Source organism: Impatiens glandulifera, chromosome 2, assembly GCF_907164915.1.
Source record: "Impatiens glandulifera chromosome 2, dImpGla2.1, whole genome shotgun sequence".
In the NCBI taxonomy this organism is placed as follows: domain Eukaryota; kingdom Viridiplantae; phylum Streptophyta; class Magnoliopsida; order Ericales; family Balsaminaceae; genus Impatiens; species Impatiens glandulifera.
The window spans coordinates 26,582,074-26,592,305 of record NC_061863.1 but is presented as its reverse complement, the minus strand read 5'-3'; the positions used below and the strand labels follow the sequence as shown (position 1 = coordinate 26,592,305).

Sequence of the window (10,232 nt, the reverse complement as noted above, 5' to 3'; positions counted from 1 at the left end):
CATTGGTTGGAGAAGATTTAGCCGCTGTGAATATTAGTAATATTTAAAATAATTATAATAAATTTTAAATAATATTATAATATCAAAAAGGTTAGTTAAAAATAATATTAAAAACATAATTAACAAAGATAAAAAAAATATTTTATATTTATAAATAAACCTACATAATTTATATAATGTCTTATACTTTCAACCAAACAATAATAGTCTATATAAATTATATTATTTTATACCTTCTTATAATTTATATCTAATATGTTGTACCTCTACCAAATGCAGCCTAATTATATAATATTTATTAAAAAAAAAAAACCTCCCAGTCCATTTTCAGTAAGGAAGAAGAAGAAACCAAGAAGGTAAGAAGAATATGTCCGATTTTAGTAAATTTAGTTTCTTGAACTCGTAACATGGTATTCTCTAGTCGACTCGCGAGCTCGAGCTCATTCACGAGTTAACTCATGAGATTGACAGCTTATCTTATTTTCTAAGCAAAAGAGCGACTGACTGCGCATTTCAAAAGAGAGAATTACCTCCATTGATGAAAGGATAACTTGTCCGTTGTCCAGCCAGTCCTCCTGAACGTATCATCCGAGAGCAAGAAGTGAATAACCCAGCCATGACCTTACACCTGAACTGTACGACCTTCCGCTCTGCTAACCTGGAAAGTTTTCCGTCTTCTCAATCCCCACCCATTTTCAGACGTACCAGATCCCGAACTGTTATATCACTTTCTTTGCTCCCCCGCCTCCATTTTAACCAAAGGCAACCATTTCCTCTTGTCCTCAGAGCCCTCTCTTCTGTCACGAGCATCCAAGACCACCCTCCTCATGCCTCCATCTTAGAATCAAATGGTAATTCTGAATTCCCTTCTTTATTATTATCCTGCTTTTATGTATGATTTTTTTTTTATTAATTATGGTAGTTCCTTTCTCTTTTGAATGTATAGATGTTGTTGCCAAGCCTCAATGGAAAGCAGCCATAGATTTCAAGTGGATAAAAGACAACAAAGAAGCTGTTGCGCTCAACATAAAGAGAAGGAATTCCAGAGCTAATTTGGAACTCGTTCTTCAACTCTATGAGAAATCTTTAAATCTCCAAAAGGTTATTTTCATTAGTTCATTACAGATTTTTTTTTTCTTTTCCATTTGGGTCTTCCTTCTTCATTTTGTTGATTAACCAAATAAATATATTTGTCTGAAGAAGAAATTTATGTTCTCTTATCTAGTAACTTCATTGGTTCAACTATAAAAGATAGATAATATGTGCTTCTTTATATGTGCCTTATCTAGTTCTGGCATTTGTATTTACTCAGTTATTTTGTTGTTGGCTTCTTTATATGTGCCTGCTTCTGCTTCCTCTTCTGTTAGGCATATGAACCAAATAACACAGACCCTCATGACACACCTACATAGCAATGATGTTTTGTACTTTTTTTTTTAGTTATTGATTCTGAAGGGACCTCAAGTGATTGATTCTTTTCTATTGAAATTTCTCTTGTGATGTTTTATCTTATGAAGTACAGTCCTGCAATATAATGTGCAAAAAGCTCATAAACTCTCCCTTTCTTTGGGTTGTTGAAATATGCAATGAACACTGGATATTAAACTATGAAAAGTACTGAAAAACCTTTACTTATTATGGGTGGTGTCTATATAAATTAATTCTCCTAAACCTAATTTTTACCTTGCATTTTTATCTTGTTTTATTGTCAATAATTTTATTTAGTTTCCTAGTTATCTTGATAAAGTCTTCCATGGAGCTCTTTTAGATGCTTACAGCTCTGCAACATTATTATCACTTGTCTAGAGCTGACAATGTCATAATAGTTCTTGCACTTTGATTATTCCTTAATTGGCGTGGAAAGTCAGATTTATCCTAAATTTTTAGTTGTATCTCAATCACATTGAGAAATCCCCAAATTTTTATATGTAAAAGCTATTTTTTCATTTGATAAAAAGTGGATGAATTATGCAGTTGGATTATGATTCCAATGTTTCTAGAAAAATTCCAAATTTTTGTTAGTTGGGTTTTAGGTGGACCATAAGTTAGATTTTTTTTGGCTTAAATCCAAACAAAAAATTGCTCTATTATTCTTGAATGTAGCTAACACTCTCACAGGTAGCAGGAAGTTGAACAGATCCGTGCTGAAAGAAATGCAGTGGCAAACAAGATGAAAGGAAAGCTGGAACTTTCTGAACGTCAGATGCTCATTGAAGAAGGTTCAGTATTTTACATTTTGCTCTATGAAATGCTTTGATAAAAATTAGTCTGCATAAATGATCTTTTTAATATTTTAGGAAAGAATCTGAAGGAAGGGATTCTTACTTTGGAGGAAGATTTGTTGAAACTCACTGATCAACTTCAGCAAGAAGCACAACTTATCCCAAACATGACTCATCCAAATGTTCCAACAGGGGGAGAAGATGCTGCTGTTCTGAGGACATTGGTATGCATACTACGCGAAACAACTTGCTCTTACATTCCCTACATAGTTTGATAAAAAGATATATATTAAAAAACCCTATATTAGTAAACATAAATTTTGAATGTTACAAAATCCTTTTAATCAGAACAATGAAACATATCAATGAGGTTACACTTGAATCAGAATGATTAAATGAGAAATGGAGGTTAGGGAGAAAAGTGAAGACAAATGAGCAGCCCTTCCCTCCTAGTACAACATGTCCTAACAAAAAGATCAAAAACATGATAGTCACCTATTGGGAAAATTTAGCATGAGGACCATGTTATGGTAACAATATAATAAAGTTGTCATCCACAACACAGAATCATTTCAGACCAAGTCCCAATGTTGGTTAAATCTGTAGTCATATTGATTGCATTACTATTTTCGGAATCATCCATCTCATAGCCAATTGGTGTATTCTTCTTATCATAGTTGACTTTACTATCAAACTTATACATTTCTAGTCTAGTTTTGAATTTTTCTTCTTCCTTTCCTTCCATCTTGAGTACATCTTTGCCCCATTTCATCGCTAGATGTTGGGCTACTAAACAGTGTGCTCACGTCTCTTATTGGATTCAAATTACCCTTCGTCTCTTCTCTTGTGACAACAAAAAATGAGTTGGTGTGGAATCGATGGCAATGATACACAATGAGAATGATGTTTCCCCAATAAAGTCAAAGAAAAAGAGTGATTCAACATAAAAGGAATGCTCACAATGTTTAAGTAATGATTTGATTATAATCAATCACCCATGACTATAATATCTTTTTTTTTGTGTGTGATTAATTTATAGGTTGGTAGCCCAAGGGAATTTGGATTTCCTATTAAAGATCACCTTCAGATTGGGAAAGATCTGGATCTTTTTGATTTTGATGCTGCTGCAGAGGTATTGATCACATTCTCTATCATATTTTGATTTTGGTACATTTACAAATTATATATATATATATATATAATATATATATAGTCTTACTGTAATCGTTTTTGCAATCAGGTGAGTGGGTCGAAATTCTATTACTTGAAAAATGAAGCAGTTTTACTCGAAATGGCCCTGATAAATTGGACTGTCTCAGAAGTCATGAGAAAGGGTTTTACACCCCTTACTACACCAGAGATTGTTAGATCATCTGTGGTTGAAAAATGCGGTTTTCAACCTCGAGGAGACAATACCCAGGTGTTTATTTATATTACAACAAAGCCATTATTCTCTGCTCGATCATTTGAGTTAATTGTCTTGGACCTTTGTTGGCTAACTGTAAAGTATATAGACAGATTAGTATTTTGGGAAAACTAATGCTTGGGCTTTCTGAAATGTTAAAGAATATTTTATTGTTTCTCATCTTGATACTGATCCAGATCTTATCACCTATATTTAGGATAGAACTTGCATCAAATGATCACTTTTCTTTCCGAACTTATGACTTTGCAGTAAGTTCTTAAAGCATCTTTACACAATTTGTGTAGCTTCAAATCTCGTTCATTGGATAAAGTATTTTCTTCTTTCTAAATTGCACCAAAAAATGACGATGGGAAGTAGACACATTTTAAAGCTTACGAAGCAAAATGTGTTTTTGATGTAATTTGTGGAAGAAAAATGAGCTTTTTCCAATAAATAATAAGAAGAAAAACTAACCATTGTTTTTTTGAATGGCAGGTTTATTCTATAGAAGGTAGTGAACAATGCCTGATTGGCACAGCAGAGATTCCGGTGGGTGGAATTCACATGGATTCCATTCTTTCGGAATCTCAGTTACCTTTGAAGTATGCAGCTTTCTCCCATTGTTTTCGCACCGAAGCTGGTTCCGCAGGCACTGCCGGAAGGTAATTAATTATTCAAAACCATTTATTTATTTTGTTTTATAAATGTGCGAAACTTATTGATGCGAAGTTGGTTGGATTTGGCGTAGAGGATTATATCGAGTGCACCAATTTAGCAAAGTGGAAATGTTCATTCTATGCCAGCCAGAGGACAGCGACTCTTACCATGACGAGTTGATCAAAATTGAAGAAGAGCTTTTCTCGTCGTTAGGTCTTCACTATAAGTAAGGATCCATTTGTACTATTCATTGCATCTTCTGTTCAGAATTTAATGTTGAAACACATTGCAGAACTCTAGACATGGCTACTTTAGACTTGGGTGCGCCTGCATATCGAAAATTTGATGTTGAGGCTTGGATGCCTGGTTTATGCCGCTTTGGAGAGGTATATAAAGCTCGTTTGATTTTGGGTTTCAAAAAAAAACTATCAATCGCCTTTCTTTTCAATTATTCAAATCATTTAATTCATCATCTACACTAATAAAATATCCTACCTTAAAAACTCACTTTTTCATTAAACAAGATTTTAATTTCATAATCTTCAAATAACCCCACATCAAACAAGCTCAAATAAGATCACATTCAATATTAGATTCGGATTGAAGTGGGACAAGAAAACCTTTGAAAGAAAGAAAAAAACATACTTTAGTTAAAACTGCATATACATTGCAAGTTGTTTAATTATATATTGAAAACAATAATTTTTTGTAAACAAACAGATATCGAGTGCTTCGAATTGTACAGACTATCAGAGTCGTCGGTTAGGAATCAGGTTTCGACCAGAGATGCCCCCATCTGCTGAGAAGAAGAAGGTGAAAGGAAATGCTGGACCAACTCGATTTGTTCATACACTAAACGCTACAGCATGTGCTGTGCCTAGAATGTTGGTATGCTTACTTGAGAACTATCAGCAAGAAGATGGTTCAGTTGTTATTCCTGAACCATTGAGGCCGTTTATGGGTGGACTTAAAGTCATTTCTCCAAAACCCATCATATAGGAAGATGAAAATCTCATTTCTTCTTTTTTGTACCAATAATTATTTTTCTTTGATTAGAACGTTAGGAATAAGAAAATAATTATTGAATTCTAATTTTTTGAATTTTTTTATACATTAAATTTAAGTTAAATATGTTTGATGTGTTAATGTAATATCTTAATAATACATATTACTGATATGCTAATATTTTAGTTTGATTTCCTAATGTGGGCCAAACTCTTTCCCCTTTGCTTCTAGAATTACATGTCCAACAGCCTTGTAGCATGTCATAAATCCTTAATCTAAACAATCTCTTTGGGTTAGCTATAGTTTACTTTGTTACAATAGGCAATTAGCATACCATCAACATGCATCATACTTGCACTATTAAATGAATTTTCAACATGAATTTATAAAATTTTAAATACCATTGTCTTGTGAGTTTATAAAGAGATTTTCTTTGATTTTTTAAATTCCTATAGAGATTTTCTTAGAAGATGTTAATGAATGTTAAAATTGTGACACTGAATTTTTACCCGAGACAAAAACTTAAGACAGACAATAAACAACATTAAACCAATAAAGCAAAAATTTATAGTTGTTTGAGTATAAACACCTATATCCACTTGCCATGGAGTGCTATAACATTCTACTAGAATCAAATTTATCATGCAATAATACACCACTCTCCACTATCAATTTGCCAAGGACACAACCAAAGCCTCTTTGCAAGGGTGGTGGGTAAAATGGAAAATGGAATTAATCAAAATCTTGAAGAGAAACCTACATGTGTCACTCACACGGCTAAATACCTAGAGAATTATAGAAAGAGACCATCAAGAGGAACGAAACACAAGAGCTCTCATAGAGCCAAGGATAAAAACACTAGTTCACCGGTGTGGAAGAGCTTCATCAAAACTATTGTTCACCGGCGTGTGGAAGAGCTTCATCAAAACTATTGTCAAAGATCGATGGATACCTTCGCATGACTTGACAGTCCCCTACATGTATAGGCAATGAACAGTATAAATTTTAAACTTTTATTTATATTTAAAAATACAAATATAAAAAAGTGGATAAAAGTAGACAATATACGAAATTTCATCTAATTTAATCAACTTTCATACCAAATACAAAATAAATAAAAATATTAACTTTGACAGTTTCCAAAAACTCAACATAAGAAAATAAGTTAACTCAATTCTAAATGAAAGGAGGTAATTTAGGGAGAACACTCATTGAGAAATATCTTAAATGGTTGACGAAACTGACTTCACTTCAAGGGTGTCGTCTGAAATTACCTTACCAGACTAAATACCAATACAACTTCGTCACGAGTTCTTGGAAGCATTTTGGTTTTGTGACAATCTTCCATTTTCTCTCAATAAATACGAAGGAAGAAAGATAGGCAGCATCATTGCAAGTCCCAGGCAAATCAAGACAAAGAATGCAACCAACCAGGCATGTTGAGGAATGCCTAAAAGTAGCTCATCACAAACTGGCAAAAGAAAATCAGGGAAATTTCAGTATTTATTACAGATTCACAAGGATGATCCTTGCAATGATTTTTCTTAAGTTAAAAGTTTTTATTAACATAGTTTACAAAATCTTGTATCAAACGAAAAGAAGATCACTCCAAATTTTAACTTTGACGACTTTCCAATGAGCGTGATTGGGATCAAATACTAGGTTTCAAATAAGTTAATAAGACAACATTTGGATCAACAATTATGATAGGAAACAACATATGAACAGAAAAATCAGCCATGATATGTAGAATCTATTTTGTAGAAAGCTAAAGAGACATGATAAAGGTTCGAACAACTAAAAATACTTTAGATTTGTTAAGTTGATTTTAACATACCAATGTTAAAAATGACTTCTTTCCTCTCAGATACGTGTGTCATTGCTACAACCCCTTCAGGCTCCACTATCACCAACACATATATTTCCTCCTGAACATACTTTAGCAATGAGACATTCAATTATGAAAGGGAGTACATTGTTAGAGTGAGGCATGACAGAACCTGGTTATTGAGCAAGTCTATATTATCAGTCTTGAAGATTAACTTTTCTGTATTGAGTAGCTTCCTCTTGTGGTTCAGTCCCAACTCTGAATTACCTTTCTTCAGTTGAAGGGAAAATCTAGAAGGGATCTGCATTTGGAGAGTATAAGAAAATGATTCACATGGAAAAATGGGAATTCAATACAGAAAGAGAAAACGTACATACAGAAGCTGGATATGATATCTTGACTTCATACCATGTATTTGACTTAAGCCCTTTCAAGTTGTAGAGGCGAGAACTCATTTGTAATGGCAGGATTTCCTTCCAAAGCTCTTCTCCAACATTCAAAGTTTTACTTTCAACCCTGCCAGTTTAGTAAGCATAAATTTTCATCAACATGGAATATGATAATTTGTGTTCTCTACACCAGATTAATGTGTCGATTTTCATGGATACGTACACGAGTGCAACATTTAATGGCCAACCCCCTAGGATAAAAAGAGTAACACACAACTGAAGTACTTGTGTATGTAACATCCTTGCAGTTGGATCACTTTTTACTTGAGTTGTTGATCTGAAAAATCAAATCAACATATTATACATATGATATCATCTAAATAATATATATATATATATATATATATTAGGCAAGTAAACAATTTTCAACAATACAACTTCTTTCTTTAGTTTTCTACATGGTATCTTTTGAATAAGACAACTGTTTCTTATGTTGCCTCTGAAGGTTGATAATCATTGGTTGATGACTTCAATGATCTAGTTAGTTTATATTAGTAATGTTCTAGTCATTGGCCTCTGCATCTTCCATATACATTTGAATTCAATCATCACTGAAACTATTATGTTCAAATACGTAAACAATGACTTCAGTGTACCATATACATATCCACATTTCATGACCAACTGTCGTCATCAGATTCATCTGAATTGAAGAGTTATTCTATTCTCTAGACATCAGTCCAATTCATTTTTGTAACAGCATAGTGCAGACAAGAGCAAATTTTCTAGGCCAACTCATTACAGATTTTTCATGATATTCAAGCAAACCAATCATAATTTCAGAACATATTCCAGCTTATTTCTATTAAATCAAACAGCTTTAAATCCAATGATTCTCAATCAAATAAAGCATAAGGACTCTTCAGATGAAGAACACATTTAATTATTGTTCATAGCTTCGATTTTAAAAAATCTGAACTCAACTAGAAAAATCCAACCTAAAAATGATAACACCAATAAAGACAACAAGAAAAACATCTCAAATCAAATTTGATGGCAACATCGACTATTATGCTGAATTTCAACAGAGCAAATGTTGGCTAAATCCTACAACAAATATTTTTGCAATTGATCAACATCAAAATCAGTCGTGTGTCTCAAAATATGAACCAACCAGACATGTATCGATCCAAAGCATCAGGCCAAAAGAACCTCTCAACATTGGAATACACATTGTACTGAATAGATTTGCAAGATTAAGAACAATCAACGCATTATGTCCACAAATCAGCTAGTACACAATCTAGAAACTATTACAATATAGATTAGGGTGGTACCTTAGAATAATACAACCCCAAATCAAAGAAGAGTCAGCTGCCCAAATTGGCCCAAAGCAGCTTCAAGTCTTCACCTGCTCCTCTAGCTCCTGGAGTCTTCAATGGAGGCCTATCACACCTTACATTCACTCCGGATATCGCAATTGAGGTTTCTTTCTTAGGGTTTTTCGTTGATTTCGTTTCCCTCCTACCGTCAGCCTCGTCCGGCTTACATAGCACAAAAAAACGCAGCACTCGTCTCCAGCTAGAGCTCCACACGAACAGCCTCTTCGCAAATATGATCAAGATTCGATCCTCCAGTCTTCGCTTCGATCTTGATCGATTTTGGACGAAGATTCTGAAGAATAGTTTGCCGTGACCTACACAGCCTCCTGGACTTTCATTTTTCTTCTGTTCCAACCACTCTTTCTTTTAGTTTAATTTTACTCAAAATCTCGGGAAATTGGACTAAATGACCTTACAAATAAGGGAAATTGCCTCCGTGGTCACCAGATAATTGAAATTGATCTGGTGACCACTTAATTTTTTTTGGACGAAATTACCCTTTTCGCGTAACGCGAAGGGACTTCGCGTTTCGCGAAGTGAGACGCTGTGAAAAGTCCAGAATACCTTTATTATATAATAAAATCCGGCCATCTTTTTTTCATTTCTTTTCTTCTTCTTCTCTCTCTTCCCTTCCGCTTTTCTCCTCCTTCTCTCTAATCTCGCCGGCGACGGAGTTCAACGGCGGCACTCAATGAGCTCCACGACGAGCACAAGCACTGTAACAATTGGTAAGTTTATGTATTTCAAGTTTATTGTTGTTCATTTATGCATTTTCGAATCACTGCGTTGTTTAGGGTTTCATCTGATGATACTTCCCGTTTCGCGAAGTACTTCCCGTTTCGCTAAGTACTTCCCGTTTCGCGAAGGGTTTCCATTTCACAGTATTAATTATCCCGTTTCCAATTTTTCTTGCAGCCGAAGTTTTCGTTTTCTATAATGGAGAGTGGAAAGTTGATGCTAATGGAATATGGTTTTTTGATGCCTCTTCAATCAAAACATTGGATTTACCCCAAAGTACTCGTTATGCTGAATTAATTGATAAACTCCATGAAAGACTTCAAGTGCAGAAATCTACCTATGATTTAGTGCTGCAAGTGAAGTATGATATTCCGAATATCACAAATCCTAAACCCGTTTTTATTGAAGATGATGAGGATCTGAACATATATTTATCACGCTTGATTTTGGGTAGAACTGTGTCACCATTGTTTGTGTCTGTAGTAGAGAAGTCACAATTTACTAAAGAAAAGATACCACTACTTACCTACCCAACTCAAGAAAGTATTCTCCCACAATTTACTCTATTAATTGTACCAGAAGCTTTACCCTCGGAGGTCTTTGTTA

At 34.1% G+C, this 10,232-nt stretch overlaps 2 protein-coding genes across 5 annotated transcripts; one reads left to right on the top strand and one right to left on the bottom strand.

Moving 5' to 3' along the window:
* Positions 1-512: 512 nt before the first annotated feature.
* Positions 513-5,285, top strand: LOC124926870 (serine--tRNA ligase, chloroplastic/mitochondrial). 2 transcript variants are annotated; one of them, XM_047467179.1, is made up of 10 exons: positions 513-851; positions 947-1,101; positions 2,126-2,219; positions 2,298-2,446; positions 3,262-3,354; positions 3,463-3,642; positions 4,123-4,289; positions 4,376-4,510; positions 4,577-4,670; positions 5,005-5,285. In XM_047467179.1, exons 1-10 carry the CDS (start codon positions 617-619, stop codon positions 5,281-5,283), a joined length of 1,581 nt encoding a protein of 526 aa, XP_047323135.1. In that variant the 5' UTR covers positions 513-616; the 3' UTR covers positions 5,284-5,285. The 2 variants fall into 2 exon arrangements, with proteins under 2 accessions (XP_047323135.1, XP_047323136.1); XM_047467180.1 differs by lacking the exon at positions 513-851 and having other exon boundaries at positions 965-1,101; positions 2,119-2,219.
* Positions 5,286-5,893: 608 nt separating this feature from the next.
* Positions 5,894-9,232, bottom strand: LOC124926496. 3 transcript variants are annotated; one of them, XM_047466731.1, is made up of 6 exons: positions 7,730-7,867; positions 7,495-7,633; positions 7,290-7,418; positions 7,127-7,217; positions 6,564-6,760; positions 5,894-6,263 (listed from the first exon to the last, which is right to left on the bottom strand). In XM_047466731.1, the coding sequence occupies exons 1-5, from the start codon at positions 7,804-7,806 to the stop codon at positions 6,594-6,596; spliced, it is 603 nt and encodes a 200-aa protein (XP_047322687.1). In that variant the 5' UTR covers positions 7,807-7,867; the 3' UTR covers positions 5,894-6,263; positions 6,564-6,593. The 3 variants fall into 3 exon arrangements, with proteins under 3 accessions (XP_047322687.1, XP_047322688.1, XP_047322686.1); XM_047466732.1 differs by having other exon boundaries at positions 6,569-6,760; XM_047466730.1 differs by lacking the exon at positions 5,894-6,263 and adding an exon at positions 8,844-9,232 and having other exon boundaries at positions 6,280-6,760; positions 7,730-7,843.
* Positions 9,233-10,232: the final 1,000 nt, after the last annotated feature.

What these genes read in the sequence shown, in the direction of transcription:
- LOC124926870 (XM_047467179.1), top strand. Translation starts at nt 617, where the DNA reads ATGACCTTACACCTGAACTGTACGACCTTCCGCTCTGCTAACCTGGAA. An exon ending in CTCGAGGAGACAATACCCAG is followed by an intron (nt 3,643 to 4,122) that starts GTGTTTATTTAT and finishes TTTGAATGGCAG; the next exon opens with GTTTATTCTATAGAAGGTAG. An exon ending in TCCGCAGGCACTGCCGGAAG is followed by an intron (nt 4,290 to 4,375) that starts GTAATTAATTAT and finishes GATTTGGCGTAG; the next exon opens with AGGATTATATCGAGTGCACC.
- LOC124926496 (XM_047466730.1), bottom strand. Translation starts at nt 7,806, where the DNA reads ATGTTACATACACAAGTACTTCAGTTGTGTGTTACTCTTTTTATCCTA. An exon ending in CCATTAAATGTTGCACTCGT is followed by an intron (nt 7,634 to 7,729) that starts GTACGTATCCAT and finishes CTAAACTGGCAG; the next exon opens with GGTTGAAAGTAAAACTTTGA. An exon ending in TAGACTTGCTCAATAACCAG is followed by an intron (nt 7,218 to 7,289) that starts GTTCTGTCATGC and finishes AAGTATGTTCAG; the next exon opens with GAGGAAATATATGTGTTGGT.